The following is a 20,797-nucleotide window of genomic DNA, read 5'->3' on the forward strand; positions in this document are numbered from 1 at the left end:
CACTACTATGTGGCATAATATGAATTGGGAACACTATTGTGTGGCATAATATGAACTGTGGACACTGCTGTTGCATAATATGAACTAGCGGCACTACTATGTGGCATAATATGAACTGGGGACACTACTGTGTGACATAATAGGAACTGGGAGCACTACAATGTAGTATAATAGGAATTGAGGGGAGTACTATGTGGCATAATTTGAACTGGGGGCATTACTGTGGTATAATATGAACCAGGGACACTACTGTGGAACAATATGAACTAGAGGCACTGCCATGTGGAATAATATAAACGTTTATTTCTTGGTCCTATATATATTATATATTAGAGATGCACAGTCTTTCCGAAAACCGAACCCCCGAACATCGCCAATCCGAGCTAACTTGGTACTTTCCTGTCTCCTTTGTGCTCAACCGAGGCAAAACATCATTGTTGCGTCGTCGGATTTCAAGGGTTTTGGATTCCATAAGTACCTCCCTCCCCAGGAGATCTAGCACCATTGCTCACACAGAAACAAGTGCTCTTGTAACTCTCCAGTGCCATTGCTTAGTGCCAGTTCTTGTCACTTGACAAAAATTTACTGGAAATTACAGGAAATTAATTTTGTTGAGGTTAATAATAATGTAGGATCAAAAAATAGCCAAATTATGTGATTTTAGGATTTTTTTTAAAAAAAATAAAATTTAAAAAATACAGATCCAAAACCAAAACCAAAACACGTGAGGCCAGTTTTGCCAAAACGAAAACCAAAACAAAAACACAGACTTAATACAGATCCAAAACCAAAGCGAAAACATGTGAGGGCGCTTTCCACAACCAAAACACGAGGGTCAGTGAACATCCCTAATATATATATATACTTGACAACTTTGCCCACCCAAAATGCTGCGATTCTCAGGGAAACGCGGCATTTGAATACGTCCCCCAATGTAAATTGATATGTCATTAGATTACGGGGCCAAAATGATGCAATTTGCTGAGCCATGCCCACCTCCCCCCAGATATAGTCTAGCTTATGCTGTTGATTGTCATCATTATCAGTGTGTATTTTGCACCAGAGGTTGAGCACCTGCAAGAGAAAGGCCTCCTAACAAGTGTGTTTGTGTCCAGGTCTGACACATTTACAAGAACATGCCCTTACTGTTCCCTCCCTGGTCTGCCTCTCTAAACGTAAGATGTCGTAACTGGAAGATGTGACTATATCTGCATACAGACAGAATCATAAGTCTTTTTTGTGCACATGGGTGGTACGAACTTTGCTCAAGAAAAAGATGCAAACTTTCAAATCTATGTGAGGCCCTTTAAGTCCATCAGCTGATTTGAGTTGTTATTTCAGTAGATCTTCCAAACAATACTATCCTATGTGTGTTGACACTCCTTGGCACCAAATTGTAATATCCCTCTGCCTTCACAAATATTTGCCTGTTTTATATTTGTGAGAAGATGATTAAGTGGGAGGTAGGACACAGAGCTGATATAAAGTTCAGCCATCTGTAACTACCATCTGCATATCAGCTATTTAAGTATAAACTGTCTTCAGTTAGACAGACAGACACACAAACACTTAATCAGAAGCCATTTAACATAACAGTATATTTTTCATGGGCGGACACCTGTAACACCCGGACTCATGTGAATATGCGGAGAACATACTGTACAATCCTGGTTGGAATAAAATTCAAAACTTCAGCACTGTGCTACCATGCGTTACCAAAGACTTATTTTTTCAGATGTGTCTCACTTTAAATTGCAACACTCAGCAGAAATAATGTGGCTAAATAATGGCACTTCAGAGAAGAGTCAGAATTAGCTCCTGATCTAATTACAAAGTGTTAATTTACTTTTTTTTAAGAATTGAAGCAGGTTGATTATTAGTATGGTTGGGGTCAGAATTAGGATTAAGTAATAAAGTTTAAATAAAACCACAAGCCTGGAAAGAAATGTGTATTCACTCTACAAATCATGACAGTCAGTCCCAGTTGTTAGTAATGATCTTATAAGAAACAGGTGATATAAGACTGGACTGTGAGACAAACAGCTCCTATTCATGTTCTGCTCCATACTGTCTGTAAATCTTAACAAACAACCGCCACATCCTGGTTATAAAATCATACATACATACATTTGAAATCAAATAGACTGTTGTCCTTGATGGCAGAAGCAACAGCCTCAACATCTTGTGAGAAGGAGGATTTCAGCTGTCCAGTTTGTCAGGAGATCTTTCAAACTCCAGTGAGAACACAAAGCTGTCAGCATGTGTGAGTGACTGCTCTCAACCTTTGCAACCATTCTTTACTAATATTGTGTTTGTTTTGAAATGTTTTATGATCAATGTTTGTATTGTGTATATGAAGTTTTCCATGAGGCATGTACAAATCAGAAAATGAAAATCCCCTATACACGAATTCCATTCCCACCTCCTTGTTTGGTAATAAATGAGAATTTTCAGGCAGATGTAATATTTTTCCCCCCTCTGTAATATGCCGATGGATGAGTGTTTATTTGGTTGATTTCTGTCCTTTCCACAGGGTAATATTGATATGATTTTTCCCATTTAATTTCAAAGTGCAAAATACTATACTGAAGATTTATTTACTTTAACATTTAGCTATATTCGCTGATATCCACAATGTGTGTTTATTTTTTTTTATTTTTTTTTGGAGAGCCATGATTTTCTGACTTGGAAAACGCAGCGTTTTAAAGTTAGGATTAACTCCGACAACATAACGAATAAAGTATGCTCTTTCCCCTATTAAACCATAGACGTTCTTCTGCCAAAATCCTGCATGCAGCGTTCTGACTGTAAAATCACTATGGTATAACTGAGAAACATTCCCTGTTTACTCTGATGTAAGAGTAGAGCATGATTATAGAATACTGTGGTTTCCTGATCAGAAAGACCTTCTAACACCCCCATCTGATACTCTTCTAAGTCTGTTTTCAAAGTGATGTACTATCAATGGCTGTTAGTCTACCTATAGTTTTACTGTCTCACTAACTTGTTACAAGTCACTAAAGGTAATTTATGATTGTCTTTTTGGTCACATGCTTAATTGATCACCTAGCACATTCACACAGCCACATTCCAGTGTTTGGAGCTGCCCTATAAAATCCGTCTGCAATTTTGTGGGATTGCGATCTGACTTGAAAATGCACATAGTGGAACCAGAAAAGACATAATGCTGCTCCACTTTAGGACGTTTATTAACTGAAACATTTCTGTTTCTCCTAAAATATTGGTTTATAATGGTTTAGCAAAGCGCACATTAGGGTTAGCTTTTTATGACTTGTGTTACTTTTGTGTGTTTGTATATATTATTACATTGGTCAGAAGGTGCCTAGTAATGTGCCATTCTGCAAAGGTGCAAGAGGTGTTAGATTCAATGTATAGGCTGACTCCTTGCCTGAAATGGCTACGCTTCCCCACAGGGGCATTTGCACAAAAATGGGCACAAGATTTCACAAAATGGCATTTGCATATTTACACTCTTGCATATTCATAACTGATCCTGTGTTTTGGGGAATAATAATCTGATATTGTTTGTAATAAACGACAGTAATATTTGAGTTTTTTAATGGTTTTGATTATCTTTATGGTGATCCTATTTGGTGTATATGCTTTGTATTGTTTTGGGTTATTAACTACATATATTGAGAAACAATAAGTGACACCTGCACCTTCTAAGAAAGTATTGCACAAAATGAAATACTGTGGGGAGTAGTGACTGCATGTTGTACGAAGTTCAAGTTGTATTCATCTATCAGGTGGCAGCCTGGCCCATATGAAGAAACCAGTCACCAAATTTAAGGAAGAGAATTTAGGCCTACTTGACCAATGTGATGAATATATGCACTCTGTCCTCTGTCCTTAGGGGCCAGTCACTAGTCCACTGACTGGGAGGCTTTCAGCAATCTGTCTGCTGACTTCACTTGGTTTTAGGCATTGGTTCCCAAGAGGGAAGTGCTGCCTTTCCCCAGTTCCACCAGAAGGCCCTCTGGACCCTTGGGCTGTTCTCCCACATAGCCACTAATGTTAGCGTATGTGTTTACATGTCCTAATATAGCTTAGATGTCACTGACCTGCTGTAATATATTTTTTAAAAGAAATGTAATCTAAAAGGTTGTTATAAAAGAGAAAATGAACACGCGTGATCTTCAAAGATTTATTTCGGCTCACAAAATATGTGAGCCTAAATATGTGAAATTCCTACAATAGATAAGATTGCACAATAATATTAGGAGTATATTAAATGGGTTAAATAAACTGTGTAAAAATATAAGAATGGTCTTGTGAGCGTTTTACAATACAACAATTTTCAGAATATTTTTTGCTCATCATAATATGGACCAAGAAATCGCTACAGTGTGACAAGGGAACAGCATTGTCCATTCACTTTACTGAGTGAGCGTATCTTAACGTATCCTTGCTTTAGATCGCTACAATTTCCCTGTCCGAAAATAAATGTAACAACGAATGTGCTGATGTTTGTTTTTCTTTTTCTTTGTCAGATTTTGGTGTTTGTTTTTTACCATATGAAGCTCCTAAATTAGAGATTTACTTATCTATGGTACCTGGAAGGAAGTTACATCTGCCATGAGTGGGGGCATTACAATCTAATTTGATTTTTGTTTGTTTAATTTTCTTTGTAACCAATCTATTCTCGGACAGATGAACAAATATGAAACAAACGTCATGGCCGCTTGAGACAATTTGCACAAGCCCCTTACAGTACAGGGGGCTAATAAAATAGTTTAGCAATTCTATTTTGTAAGCTTGCCAGTAGGGCCTTGTGACTGGATCACTTATAAATGACTTATGGTATAAATTTATTTAAAGGAAATAGCGCAGAGCGCTTATTTATATAATTGCACATGCCCTGATTTTTGATATTGTGTATATTTTGATAAGGGAAATCTTTAATTTCTGAGACATGGGGAGAAAATTAGTTTTTTCTGTTTTAACCTTTCTTGAGGAAATGTATTATTTCTTAAGGTATATATCTGATACAATAGGTCTTTGTGGATGGAAGTCTTTTGTGTATTGTGATGTGGGGAAATGGCCTGTTTGGGGGTTGTGACATTCTGTGGAAATGTGTATTCTGAACTATCTGAAGAAAGTTCCCATATGTTAATTAGATCTGTTGATGTGTGAAGGTCCAACATTGAAGGCAGGACATGCCGGCATTTCTAGAATTTAATAAATAGGTGTAAATATTGTTGGCTTTGCAATGCATGTAAATTCATGTTTGTGTAAACAGGTTACATCCTGATTCTAAAAAATAGCTCAGACTTCAAGGAGGCTGGCTTACCCTTTGAGGCTGTGTCCAAACTGTATAAAAGGTGAGCTGTTTGAGCATGTAATGTTCTTCTGTTTCATCTGATCTGATCACTGGTACCTTTTATTTGCTCTGAACCAGTGAAGAGCAAATGAACATCACTTGCTTCAAAGACCTGCTTGAAAATATCTTCCATGCTGAAAATCCTGTGATCTACAGATTAGACCCAAAATCTAATCCGTTCCCGGCTGTTTATGAAGTTTGGACCCAGCTTTTCCAATACCACCACTCTGCCTGCTACCCTGCAGCTCTGGTCAGTGAGATAGGCCAGGGGGGATCCATCCACAACACCCCTAATCCATAGTAAGAGGTCTGGAGTACCAGCCCAGGTACACCAGCAAGGGGGTACCACAGCAGTGACAGTTATCCAGAAGGAACCCGGTACTGGATGGCGATAAAGGAGTCCAGTGGTGACAGCATTGTAAGCCCCTCCTACTGCTGAAAGAGGGCGCATTTGGGATAACAAAAGAGAATGGTAGCAAAGTATCCCCATCCGGATCCCTTCAACAACAGATAGGGTGGCATAGGCGGTCCATCCTGTCACAGGCCTTCTTACCTCTTTGTCTGTATTACTCAGTACTGTTTTATTACTGTGTTTGTCCCAAATTGTAAAGCGCTATGCAATTTGCTGGTACTATATAAATTGATGATGAAATATTGCCCTTTTGCTTTCCTGTTTTATGGATGAAGGTGAAACCTCTTCCCACTTAATGGCAGTACTTTTGAACCGATCTAGCCCCGGGACTGGTACTTGATGGAGCCAGGTTCAAGAGGCCTAGATTGTACGCTCATTGACTCTTCAATGTTACATAGGTTTTTTTTTGTTTTTTTTTTGATAGTTCTCCTTTAAGAGACCATATTGAGCTTCATGCAGGATTGCAGATCTTACAGAATCCGGTAAACTACATTTATTATTAATCATACCATGTGTTTGCCAGTCATGAATTATATCACAGGTCTGTACACAGTTGGGCACTAAAATAATTGGTCATGTATTAAAATCTGTGCCACCTAATAGATGCCTTTCAGTTTGTATGTCTTTTAGGTTTTGCAGGAAATGCCTTTTGATGGCTGTTAAAGCAAGTGGTGCACATTGTCCTCTCTGCCGTGGGGCCTTATGTAGATGGGAAAGATCTACACCAACAAGAGCATCTGACATTGAGATGAAGATGAGAAGCTGCTCGGTGGGGTGTATGTACTGTGAAAAACAGGTAAGGTATGTTCTTTATCTGCTTTCTGTTTCATTTAATGTAAAAATAACAATACCTAAATAATGATTTATTTGGCTGCTGGTGTAAGCAAATTTTCTTCAAACCTGGCAGTCTGATCTTTCTCAGGAACATACTGAGCATGCTCCTGCCAGTACATTGGTTGTTCTCACTCATTGATAGTCCTTAATTTTCATAGATGCCAAGAAGATGGCTAACTTCATGCAGACATTTAATAAGGTGGATACAGAGCAAGCCGTAAAGCGACACACAGCAAATGTATCCATGTGTTTAGTTGTATACTGTTCAGATATCTGTTTAAATGTGAGAGAGTTATGTAGGTGAGAGATATGCTTTAGGGTCATGCAAAAAAAAATTAAAAAAATTGCAGGTCCCCCAGCACATATGCAGCTTGGTAATGTTGTGGATTACTAACGATTGGGGCAAAATGTTGCTCTTTCTGATAGCAGTTGCTGAGTACATCTCGGTGTTCATAGTAAAATTTGGGCTATGTGCAGGATTGCATTAAGTATTATGAACACATACAAAAAAAAAAGATCTTGTGTTGGTTGTTGAGACCTACTGTATATTTAAGTAAACTTTAAAGAATGGAGATTGTGAATAACTATGCATCCCAACCAGGCACGGGCTGGGAGAGGCGTGGCCGGGGGGCACACAGGCGGCCGCATCACATGAAAAGGGATGCATCCCCTGTCATGTGATGCGGCCGCCTGTGCGCTGATGCGGCCGCATCTGATCAGAAGTATTGTATTTTGCATCCGGGGGGCGGCCGGCCAGCCTACCCCCCGGCCCTAATAGCAACCTGAAAGAACGGCCCGGATTAAGATTTTTCACGCATCACCCGTCTGCCAACATGACCTTCCTCCACCTTTGAAACACTCTGCATGAGACAGGCTTCTACCAAAGGTTTAATTTCCACACTTTATGCTGAGCTTTCACAACCTGGACCTCTGATAGGAGACACCCAAGAAGTTGCATTGAAGTCTGATATCTGTGAAACCTTAGACAGAGAGGAATGGTGTGAGCTATGGGAATGCAGTGCATCCAGATCTGTATGCATAAAGATCAAGAAAAATACAAACAAATTATTATATCACTGGTACTAACCTAACCTTAGGGTTAGGCGGCGAACATGACAGTAGCACTTTTAAGGGAAGTCAAAACGGCGTCTCAGCATTTCTTCTTTTTGGAATTTATCTCAACCGTGTCTGTTGCAATGGCTGTCATTTTTATGGTCAGTCTATATTTATTTAGGGCCGGCCATGTAAACATCAGGTTTTTTTTGTCGCTATAGTAACTGTTGGGCTTATTATCTGGAAAATGACTACCACTGCAATTGCTACTGGACTGTGCTGCAACTCCTACATGGGATTTATGCTCGGGGCAAGAGGATTTCTTAAAGTTTGCCTTAGGCAGCCTGCACACAGGGGCAGGGGCTCATTGAAACCATAGTGGGCTACCTCAGGCTGGATCACTGGGCCACCCACATTTTTTCCCCCCTTTTAAAATGTTCCTAATAGGCTGCTGAATCAAGTCTTGCCCCCTGGGCTAAAAGTTGCCAGCCCTCCCCTGACTGCATGGGTAAAACATCTATGAACACAGCAGATGTGGTAAGTCGTGGGGGAAATGTGAGGGAGACAGATGCAGCTTATATTTTGCCCAGCTCGTTTAGCTACTCTGTTGCTTAATTGTGAATGTGCTCTTGTTAAATGTTGTGTTCCTATGAGTAACAATGATTTTGCTATTCATTTTTGAGTCTAGAAAAGCTACCTGTGGCATCTAAATTGATTATTGTTTGGTCACCTTTTACTTGTATGACTGACTTATTCTAAAATTGCAACTGAGATGATATTCATTAATGTATTAATTTATAGGTGAAATTGTCCTACATGCGACTCCATTATAAATCCTGTAGGAGTTATCAGGAGGAATTTGGGACTACATCCAAAGAAGCAAAAGTGCAGAGCAACATATGCGCTACTAACCCGTAAGATTAAATTATGATAACTGTTTTATTATTCTGGAGGGTTGTATTGGCAACTTTTTATTTATTTATTTAATGCTTATTGGAAGACACAAAACTAGAATGCTGCACCTTTTATAATGCCTATCTGAATTTAATTACCCCACTAGCGTTACACAGATATGGGATCTATTATCTGGAATGCTCTTCCAGATAAATGGTTGGTTTGTATCTTATTTTTGTAATTGTGAGCACAAGGGGTTATATTTATTATAGGGAGAGAAGTCCTTTGTCTCTCTGGATGCTTTCATCAGAAATAGGGCTTCTCCCTATCTATCAATTGCTACCGCCCGTACAGAATCTCTGGGCTCTCCCTGCAAAAGCTTATCCATGCAAAGTATTTTTTATTTTTTTTTAGTGGAACTTGAAGCCTAAGTTAGTGCTTGCAATTCAAATGCACATGTGTGAATCTGAAAACCCGTCGTACTGATGCGCAAATGTGCCCAAGACTGGACAGACAGCTATCACCCTGCTGCTCTGGTGATATTGTGTCAATAATTTATTTTGTGGCTGTGAGCGCAATTGAGAATCTCTTATGGCTGCATAAGAAAATATGTCTTACTGTTCAAATTGTAATCCCCCCTAATGGTTCTGTTCCACGCAGACTTTTTTCTTATACCCCAACCACCCCGCAGAGCAAGTTGGCAGTAGTGTTAGCTGAGCTCTATTTATAGATTATAAATTCCACTAAATGTACAAACACAGTAAAGAAAACCATGTGTGTAATGGTGAAGCAAATGTTGACCTTGAAGACTCCACTTTACACCTATCAGGACCAGACTTTTGGACATGCCATCTAAATGCAGGATTCCTGACAATGGCTCTTCAAAATGGGCTGTTTTGTTTGAAAATTTGATTTGCGCAAAAGTTTGCCACAATTTTGCTCTTTTGCTCGCCATCTCCTTAATGAAGGACCTTGAGTTGTAACAAGTAGTGGTAGAAACCGTCTGCTTGTCTGACTGAAAATAAATAAATTAGGAGGGGTACCTATGGCAGTTCCAGGAAACTGGGGTTCCAACTGTCCAAAATATACATTTATTAATAACTAAATAACTAGGGCACTTATTTTATCATGTATACATTGGAGCCACAATGTTTTATTTATTATTGAGTAAACCTATCTATGATTTCCCTAGTACTCACCTGCCATGGTTACAAGGAGGTACCCAGTGCTGCATAGCATTGGGCTGGACATTTCTAGCAACAGGGGCATGATCGTTTGGTTGAATCCCACCTAGAGGATCTGGCTCAATGCTGACTAGCACCAGTTGTTACAAAAGGGGAGGAAGAGGTTCTGTTCCCCTTCCCCTGCAAACTGCAGGATAATGGAGCCTATGCTTTGGGGATGAAAACTGAGTGGTGATTTGAAAAGCTCCAACCCCCCCCCCCCCCCCCAAGAGAAAACAAAAACCAAGCAAACATATGCTTTTAGTAAATCTTCACCTCATATGTTTTAATGTTTGTTAATCACTTGTCCTAACAAGCATTTTATTTTATTTTACTAGCATTTTTACTAGTAAGGCTCCACCCCAGCATATGGGGTGGAGCCCGACTTGTCTTGTATAGTTGCTTTTTGTTTTCATTTGTTTGTTCCCCCCCAAACTTTAGGATGGCTGTGTGTTTATAATTAAAATGATGCTTACATATGTTTTCCTATTCCCATCTTTTTGTGCAATTTATCAAATCTATTTAGTACAAATTTTGCAGTGTGGAGTTACTGGAACGGACATGAATTAATTGTTGATATACACTTGTTAGTAGCAAAATATTCTTAAAAATAAGTAGTGTAAGGGATCTGGCCCCCCCCCCCCCCCGGATGAGGAGGCCTGGGAGGACATGAGACTGGGGATAGCTAAAAGCTCCATATCGACTAAACTAAAAGAAACCTCCTATAAAATCTATTATCGCTGGTATTATACCACCACCCGTCTTCACTCAATGTTCCCCTCCTCGTCACCGGACTGTTGGCGGGGTTGTGGCCACAGGGGATCAATGTTACACATCTGGTGGACTTGTCCAATTATCTCTCCCTTCTGGGACGCGATCCATGGCTTTATCAATAATCTATTTGAGGCTCCCATGGCGAAAGACCCTTGGATTTTCCTCCTTTGTCATCCTCCTCCAAACCTTGATAAATTTTCTAGAAAACTGACTGCACACATCCTCACAGCCGCTAAATTCCTTATAGCCCTTAATTGGAAACGTAGCTCTTCTCCATCTCTCTCGGCCCTTAAAAAGCAAATCTGGCACGTGGCAGCCATGGAAGAAATTACTTCTTACTTACACAATAGAGGTTACGCTTTAAACCAAGTGTGGGCTCCTTGGCAGTTCGCAGAACGCTCGCTCCCTTCTGGCCTTTAACAACTCCGTTGTGACTCATGTGCGGCGGGCAGGACTCTGCTCCTGCCCCGCCATCTCCTGATCCCCTAACATTCATATTCTTACCTTGTCTCCGATTACACTCATGCATCAACCTTTGTGGTCTTCCACTCCTTCGCCCTCCTAATTTTCCTTCACCCCCCCCCATTCTACTTTTTCCATTATTGTCTTACATTTATACAAAAACAAAAATGAAAATATGGTCAATATATCTTTCAAGTTGTCAAAAGACGTTTTCTTTAGAATCCATTACAATGTTAATGTTCCTCCATGTATACATTACAAACGTTTGACTTTGTATTGTAAAAAAAAAAAAAAAAGTAATGTAAGTAATCTTGTCATTCCACATGAGTGTATTATATAAGTGGGAGATTTCATATTTCGTTCATGAAATCCAGTAGAATAATACTAAACTCTAGACTTATTATCAAAATCAAGTGTTACTTGCAATACCAAACACTAAATGGTTTTAAATAACTTGCCATGCAGGCATGAGGTATCCTTACAGTAATCGAAAAGGTCTAACATTCTGCTTCTAAAAGTCGAAGAACTAAAAGTTGATTTATAATACACAAGAGGAAGTATGTTATCCAATAGGTTACACACGTTCCATGATGACCTCTTGGGGTTGGTATGTATGGTGCCCTATGTCCATCATGATGCACTTGTGTATAGAAGCTTGGCACCAATGTCTCTAGAATTCATATTACAAAGTTGGCAGCAATAATTCACATTCTTGTTAAAAATATAAAACACAGTAGTCCACACAATTACATGGATACCTGTTGTAAATGTATGACCTGGCAGGAAGTGAGGTCATTGGCTAGGCATGCTGGGAAGTTACTATTTTCTGTTCTGCATTTTAGTTATGCTGTGTAAACATGTTAATGTGTAAACAGTCAGAGTCAATACCATGGAGGCCGAGTACATATCTGGACTTGCCAAGGTGATATTGTGTTTATATATCTGGTCACTGAAAAGGGTGAAATCTTTACTGGCATCTGTGTCAAATACAGCAGAAACATACTGAAAATAAAAATTGAAACTGGTGCCAAGTTCATTGTCATGTCAGACTCTTCTGCACAGAACAAACTCACAGGCACTAATTATTCAGACAGAGCCAGTATATCTAGTGGCATCTGGTGGTCAAATCATTAAAACTATGGGCACGGCCACTCCTAGAGTTCATGTGTGTGCCACTGCAGTTTCACATCGTTGATTGTGACTTCAAACCACTGCTTGGACTGCCTGACACCTGGGAGCGAAAGTCCACATGGTACAGTCAGAGGCTCCAGAACTGAAGGAATTCAAAGATCTGTTTGACTGTGATGCCATTGGTAAACTCCCTGTCATTTACCACATGCAACTGGATGAGTCAATTGTCCCCACAGTTAGTGTACCCTGACGCATACCAGTTGCCAAGAAGGACAAAGTGCTTGCTGAACTAGGCTGCATGACGAGGCTCCGTATAATTACACTGATAGTGGAAGAAACACAGTGGGTCTCAGCCATGGTAGCTGTAGTGAAAAAAGACGGGTCAGTCAGACTATGCATAGACTCCGGGCACCTAAACAAAGCACTGCTGAGGCCTTAACACCCTTTGAGAACACTCAAACAAGTTATTCCTGACATGCCTGAAGCAAAAATCTTCAGCATACAAAATGCTAAATGCGGATTTTGGCAGATACTTCGGGACAAAGTCGTCCAGACTAGCCTCATTCATGACATCTGCTAAACGATATGTTTTGCGCATGCCTTATGGCCTAGCACCGGCAGTGAAGTTTTGCAACAATGCATGGAACAGCTGTTTGCAGGATACTCATGTGAAATCATTGTCGGTGATATCCTCATCTGGGGTTGCAACATGCAAGAACACAATGAGCTCCTCTGTCAGGTGTTGGAAAGGATCTGTGCCATAAACTTAATGCTCGACTTGTATAAATGCAGATTCCAGGTGCCGGAAGTTCCATTTGTGGGTCACCTCTTTATTTACAAGGGGGTCAAGCTAGACACTGAAAAAAAAAAACAGTGGCCATTCCCCGAGGACAAACTCACTCTTCAGTTATTCCTGGAAATGACAAACTACCTGTCGAAATTTCTTCCCAACATTGGGACAACTGCACCACTAATACAGTTCCTATACCCAGGTGCAGTTTGGTACTGGCAGGAGCCACAGCAGGCTGAAACTGAGACTGAATCCTGATATGCACAGATCAACATGGTCTATCTCAACAGCTGCAGGATAATATATATATATATATATTATATATATTATCCTGCAGCTGTTGAGATAGACCATTAGCCACTCCTCACCATACTGAGAGAGCCTCTGCATAATGCTTCTGCCCGCATACAAGGAATGATGCTCAAGTTAGAGAGATCATCTGGATGTTGTATGTAAGTGTGGCAAATAATTATTTGTGGCTGATGCCCTCTCCCAGGACTACTTACCTCACACTGAGTGACCACAAGTTAAGGATGAATATGACATCATGTCTTTGCAAATACTATGTGAGAGCTACAGTGGGAATCCTTGATGTACAATCTGTGCCAATGGCTGTCTGAAATAATTTTACAAAGGTGGCCCCAGTCCTCTAGGATAAATCTCACAAGCTCCCCTTCTTTGCTATGAGATGAGGTCACGATGCATATTATTGTACACTCTGCAGAAGTAATTTGCAAAGCCGCACAATCAGCGGTACATGGGCCTTGAAGTCGTCAAGCACAGGGACAGAAAATCTCTATTTTGGTTCCCCATGTTCAGTGACATTGCAATAGAAGTCCCCATTTGTGGCCCCTGCAATGCTCTCAAAGCACATCAAACAAAGGAACCTCTGCACCTACACAAGATTCCTTGCCCTGGTCTGTTACTGCTGCAGACATTTTTGAATGGAGAGGAAAGGAACATCTAGTTTTGGTGGACTCCTATTCAGGGTTTTTTGAGATAAACTAAGTAACCAATCTCCTCAGCGCTACTGTTATTGACAACCTCAAGAGACATTTTGCTACACATGGCAACCCACAACAACTCATAAGATAATGCCATACAATTCATGAGTAGAGTTCATAGAGTTTGCAAATACCTGGAACTTTCAACACCCTACCAGCAGCCCCCACTAGCCTCAATCCAATTGGATAAAAGAGCTGTCCCCTCAGCCAAACACCTGCTGGAATAATGCACACGTGATAAGATATCTTTGCAGCATTGCTAAACCTAAGAAATACAACTCTGGATGGTTTACCATCACCTGCCCAGTGGCTATTGTCGCTCCGCACCAGGGCTCTCATCCCTGTTACTAAGCAACAAATACAAACATAAGTACAAACGGTACTTGCCTCAAAGTGCCTGTCCAACAAAAGAAGTTATGACTGTACAGCACATAGTCTTCCACATCTTGTTCCAGGTCAAGCTGTTCGAATGAAAATTCCTTGTGGATATGATAGGCCTCCCACCTTGCTTTGAGAATCTGCTCTTCCCAACAGTTACATGGTATAAGCTGAGGGTGCCACCTATGACCGTAGCAGTCCCCACCTGCTAAGTGTCCCTGAGGATGTTCCTCCAGCAACCAATCCAACTATGGTTGAGCTCCTTCACCGGAGTCAAGATCTGATGAGCCCATGACCATACATTCAGACTCAAGACTATCACTTGACCTGCCTGAATGCTCAGGTGGACTTTTGGGAAATCCTCAACCAGTAGTGACTCTTCCCATCTTCACAAGGTCTGGTCGGGTGTCCAAGCCTAACCTGATATTCCAGGACTATGTAATTTGGTAATGGTAATTCTTCAATGGCCTTCTCTCCCATTAGCTTGCCGCCCCATCCTACCCCACTGCCACTTTATGCTTAACCGGTTATCTGTATTTTGAAGGGAAGGATGTAAATGTATGACCTGCCAATGCCTGGTAGAAAGTGAAGTCATTGGCTAGGCGCATGCCAGGAAGTTCCTGTTCTCTGTTCTGCATTCTAGTTATGTATGGTAAGCTAAGTAAACACATATTTCACTGCTGAGAGTTGTTACTCCAGGTAACCTACACCTGTGACCTTGAAACATTGCCTATTACTGCTCCTCAAGGCTGAGTACCTCTATGCTACAGTACAGTATATGCATTTATACGTGAAGACGTTTTTTTGGTTTTTTTTTGCACAGAGCTGTAAGATGGATGTCTCAATTGAGAATTTTCTACTAGAAAATTCGAAAGAGATTTTCTGATCAGATTTGCTTATTCCAGAGATACAAAGTCCAAAGATTATATCCCAAATAGGTTAAATGGGGAAGTGACCTATTATATCTACCTAAAGTGTAGTGTGTTTGGAGTTTATCTCTATTAGAAAAATAAAAATTGCCAAGTCTACTGTGCTATTCCCTCTTGGACTCCATGGACCGCTGTGGTGATCACTTAGGAATACTGAATCTTCATCTAGCACATATCATCCATTTTATTTATGAAATATGTAATTTGATCTTTTTCAGATTGGAATCCACATATAATTGTCCTCTGTGCCCACAGCAAAGCCTGGACAGAAGAGCCTTGCTGGACCATTGTAACTTTCTGCATTATTTTGAAGTCATGGAAGCGGTAATATTTAACAAACTCCCCCCCCCCCCCCCCCCCTAAATTCTTCTGAAAGTCTGTATATTAAACATATACATCAAAGTTGCTGCTATATTGGCACACAACCATTTAATACATTTAATCAAATGAAGGTCTAGATTATTCACAAAACAAATCATTAACCAGGTTAAGAAGGCTTACAGTATGTCATGTTCATTCTTATTTTTTAAGGATCTCATTCTGCTCTAAAGCAGATATTTTCAAAATTATGTAGAGCACTGCAAACAATGTCCTATTGGCTTGTTGAGCCTTCAATGTCTGCCAGCTGTGGAAAAAGACGCAGGGCTAAATATATCCAACTGTAGTGCAGTAGCATAACACAGTATTTCTCTGAATCTGAAGTACAAGGAGGTTAACGCAACCTCTGCGGTGTACATAGTTAAACATAGTAACTGAATTAAAATCAGCATGTGTTATCTGCAGAATTTACCACCTGTAAACGGTAATGTTGAATTTACGAAAGTTTGGATACCCTGTCAGTACTCTGTAATACCTCCTTCAGCCAAAATCACAGATTCTTCTTTTTATTTTATCAGCCTGTGTGCTATAAAGCTTCTGGCTCATCTAAGTAGTGTTTTGCATGCTTGTATTGTTGACTTTGGAGAAGATCCTAGGTTGACCCATCCGTAGAAAGTCTTACTAATGGTGATTACTGAGAGAGAATGTACAGTACTTTAGATATTTTTCCACCATATGGGAAAACTCAGTGAGCAGTAACTGAGGGATCTGTAGATTGAGGGGTCACTCAACTGGGCTTCCTTGACCTCTGGTCTTGTATGGCAGTGAGAGATGTACCCGTACCTGTATAATGCTTCAGTGAAATGTCTGACAACCATGGTTGTTTGATCCTTGGTAGGGCAAAGGGTACTACACGCTCCCCATATCCTTATTACCTAGTGTAGTGCAATAAAGGGGTAACAGGAATAATGGAGAGTGATACCCACCTCCACTATCTGTGATGCTGCTACTCTTCAATGTCTGTGACCGACTGGGACTGTGGGAAGGTGACATGACCTCACAGCACATGGAAACCCTCCCAGCCTACTGACACACATGAGCCACATCACTCCACAAGGTAGGAAGCATACAGGGTGCCCTAAAGTTAATTTAAATTCTTAAACACAGCCACCAATGTTCCTAGATCAGGTCATCAGGGGGTGTGTTTAAATCTCTGGTGCAGTCAGGACTCAATGCAGGGGTGCCACAGTAAAAAAATGAAAACCTAATGTCATTTATTCATTACTTTATTTGCCCACAACATGTTGGCACTCTTTGCGAATGCCTTGGTTGGCCTAATGGTAGTGCAGAACCTCACTGTTACGGTTGTTGTAGGAGATTGCAGGAAGAGGTCATGATTGCATCATTTAGAATCCCAATTAAAAGGCTTTAATAGCAAAATACTTCAATCCTAAATGAACAAATTAATCAATAATTATTTGTATCAGCTGATATTTATGGGAATGTAAAACTGTGCCGAAGCCTCTACCACAGTATACACACTTTTTTTTTCTTTCCAAGTCAAGTTTCAGAACTATGGTGTATTGTGCTTGAAGTATAGAGAAGATGTGTGTTTGTTCATCACTGCATTTTATTCTGCTTTCATAGGTGTGCCCGATTTGCTCTTCTTTGCCTTGGGGAGATCCTAATCAAAGAACTGGAAATATTGTTGGACATCTAAATGTCAGACACCGATTTAACTATGAAGAGTACATGGTAAATATTTTTGTTGATGAATGTTCTCCCAAGTCTTATACTGCAGCCTTCTATTAGCATGGACATTATTTATTCTAAATATATAAACATTCTGCCCAAAGCAGAAGAGCAAAAGCACTTAAAAGGTTTGCCAGATTAAGTATCACTGAACTTAAGTTGACCACTTTCAAATGGCAAACGAGAGTGGGTGTGAGCTTATGGACAAACCAGTAGCCACCATCTCAGTGGCTGAAGATTTTCATTGGTCTTTTGCCCATCAGCAGCATAAAACAGCCCTGGTTTTCAGCTAGGGCTGTAAAATGTTTTCCCAGGTCAACAAATTTTTTTAAACTACTTTTTTTATTTTGTATCCTGCCTGGGAGTGCAAAACTAAAATAAAGTATACAGTGTTAGACATCTGGATATCTCGGACCATTGGCCAATAAATATGGTGTAGAAGAACATCACCAAGTCGTAATCTTCAATCGCCACTTTTAATCCAAAATACAGAACCGCAAAGCATTCCATGAAGTGAGAAAATGACTTAGATGCTCATCAGATACAGAACATTTTTCTGATAACCTGGTATTTCACTAGTATTTTTATATATCTCTTTTGTGAAATTATGTAAACATCGAAGGCTATTAAAAAAACAAAACCAAAACATTCGTTCTTTACATTTGAGTGGTCAGTAGAAGTACAACTTGTGTAACAATACCTGCAGATTTCCTATACTTACAATGTATGTCAATGGACTATATGGAAGAGGGATAGTTTGCGGTTAGTCCGGCTCTCTTAAAGAAACTCCTTTTTCTGAGAGTCTGTATTGCATATCCTGTTTTATGCTAACTGGTCGTGTTAAACTCTATCACAAGAATACTAACTATAAGTAATTATTTTTGAGAAATTTAAAGATGCTTTCATGAAAATTGTAATATTGCAGTATTCATATCTTTATCCCATACCCCATCTTGAAGTTCAATTTAAAAGCAAAAAACAAAACCACACAATTATTTTAATCTCCTCTTCCTCACTCCATTCACTGAATTCATCAGTGATCCTGCGGTCTCATGGACCACACTCTAGCTTGTTTCAAACATGCCAAGAAGGAAGTGGTCAGCTGTCTATTCCCCTACCCCATGAACCATCCAATCGCCTGATGTGGAGAAAGACAGACGCTTTTTTAAAAAAACAAAACAAAACCCCATCTGAAATGCAGTTTTTTTTTTTTTTCGTTTTTTTTCTTTGCTTCCTTTAAATATTCAGCGCTTCCTTACTGTTGCTAATGCTGATCACTGAGAACTGCTTTGCAGTGCTGAAAACTCTATACTTTATGTTCCTTTAAGTAGAACAAGTAAGAGTAGTCTCTTATTTTCTATGACTGCAAGTTGTGCAGACTGGGCTAAACATTCTGCGTGTTGACCCTGCTCTACTGCCTGCTTTTTTAATTTATTTATTTTTTATCATTTATTTACATAGTGCTACTAATTCCACAGTGCTGTACAGAGAACTCGCTCGCATCAGTCCCAAAAGAGCTTACAGTCTAAATTCCCTAACCTTTTTACCCACTCCATTCCAAAAAGGACACCTGTAGTGTATCTTTGCTATACAATGCAATTTACGTAGAAGAGTTAGTGCCATATCCTGGAATAAAGTACAGCAAGATTGGAAAGTTTAAATAATACAATTCACCTGTTTGATTTAAGGATTTCCTCAAAACATGACCTCTTTGCAAGAGTTGCGATCCAGGGTTGGAGAATCCCTGGTGTACAATGACAAGAACAAAAATAATTTTCCCATTGTAGATATTTCCTGCAAAGAGAAAACATGACTAATAGGCGAGTGTGTATTTAGATGTGCCAAACGTAACTAAATAAGTTACTGGTCTTTAGGGTTTGTTTGTTTTGTTTTTTAAAGATATGTTGTGTTTTATCACTTATTGGACAGTCTGGTCATAGGGACAATGTCTGTATCATCTACAGTCATGCTGAGTAATGATACAATGTGTTACAAGTGGCAAAAATCACTCCATTTAGGCAACTGTTTTTATATTCAACATACTGTTTTCTCTGACTTATTGACGTGTTCAGATAGAATATTAGCTCCGTTATCTAAAACCTGTATATGTGAATGAATGCAAAAGATGACTTGTGTGCATCTCTTAATTTGGTTATAACATGCAGTTTTAAAGCTGACTGCAATTAGTTTTATTTTGTCAGCTGGTGGTCTATGACCTCTACTGCAATATATCAACTGTACTTATGAAATTGGTCTATAATGGAGAATTTTTATTTTATTTTTATTTTTAAACCGCCCTCTGACTTTTCAGTATCCATAGTACGTCTCCTGCCACAGATATTTTTCATAAGGCTCCCAAAACCCATAAACTGCAATGCTGTGTTTTTTGTAGGGACATAGGACACGAATGCTTTTAAAATGTCTCTAAACATAGAGCATTACATTCTTACTACAGGAAACATTAAAACTCATTTGTTGTAGAATTTTTTCCAAAATGTTTGGTTACCAGAATTAATGTATTTCTTTTGTGTCTTACTGATTACCTATCTTCCAGAATATCTACCTTGATGAAGAAGCTCAATTTAGAGCTGCAGTTGAGAAATCCTATCAAGCTTTCAAATGACTACATGAAATGTTGCAACAAGAGTCCTTACCATCTTACACGTTTTATCTTCTCTCTAAAGTCTTAATAAAATATTTTAACTTTTTGTATATTTCAATATTGTTTTCATTGTAAAGGAAATGGCACATATGTCTAAAAAAGCCTGAGGATTCTCACATGTCTCTAGACTATACTAGCTTAGTTATTACATTAATATTGAGATATACATAACTCTTTTTAATTTGCTTCACTATAGTAAAAGTATTTTAAGTGACCAAGACAATTGGAAATAAAAAATTGTTGTGCCTGGAGTAGCATTGTTTAATTTCTGTGTGTGATAATATCCATCTTTTTAAATTTTTGAAATGCATGTATACACTTAAATTCTTCAATTCATCATAATTTATTTATATAGCTCCACTAATTCCACAGTGCTGTACAGAGAACTCGCTCACATCAGTCCCTGCCCCATTGGGGCTTACAGTCTAAACTCCCTAACATACACATACACATACACACACACACACACACCAATTTGTGCTAACCACTAAGCCACCTTGCTGCCTCAATTGACTAGGAAATGATGTTTGGACATGATTACGTAAAATAGTGCGCAAGACTTCACGTGTTTCTGTGTCTTTTTTTTTTTTTTTTTTTTAAAAAAGCTCTTCATACCCAGCTTTAAACAATCTTGCCATATATAAATGGCAGCAAGGACCTTGTTCACTCTGATTGCATTAATCAGTATATTCTAATACATTTTCTGGTCTGTAATGGGGTCTAATATAAGCATTTTAAGCAAACGCACTATTTATACCAACAACTCAGACAGTGTAGATGAGATAATTAACGAGACAAAAACAGATTGGTTGCTATGATTTTGATGCAAATTTGCAT

The 20,797-nt window shown here is 39.3% G+C and overlaps 1 protein-coding gene across 2 annotated transcripts; it reads left to right on the forward strand.

Annotated features, from left to right (window-relative positions):
- Positions 1–2,073: 2,073 nt before the first annotated feature.
- LOC142157821 (E3 ubiquitin-protein ligase RNF138-like) lies at positions 2,074–20,211 on the forward strand. 2 transcript variants are annotated; one of them, XM_075211355.1, is made up of 6 exons: positions 2,074–2,263; positions 6,387–6,552; positions 8,445–8,557; positions 15,447–15,552; positions 17,194–17,301; positions 19,853–20,211. In XM_075211355.1, exons 1-6 carry the CDS (start codon positions 2,157–2,159, stop codon positions 19,919–19,921), a joined length of 669 nt encoding a protein of 222 aa, XP_075067456.1. In that variant the 5' UTR covers positions 2,074–2,156; the 3' UTR covers positions 19,922–20,211. The 2 variants fall into 2 exon arrangements, with proteins under 2 accessions (XP_075067456.1, XP_075067457.1); XM_075211356.1 differs by lacking the exon at positions 8,445–8,557 and having other exon boundaries at positions 6,387–6,557.
- The last annotated feature ends 586 nt before the right edge of the window (positions 20,212–20,797 follow it).

The sequence above is a fragment of the Mixophyes fleayi genome, chromosome 5, assembly GCF_038048845.1.
Source record: "Mixophyes fleayi isolate aMixFle1 chromosome 5, aMixFle1.hap1, whole genome shotgun sequence".
NCBI classification, from domain to species: Eukaryota; Metazoa; Chordata; class Amphibia; order Anura; family Limnodynastidae; genus Mixophyes; species Mixophyes fleayi.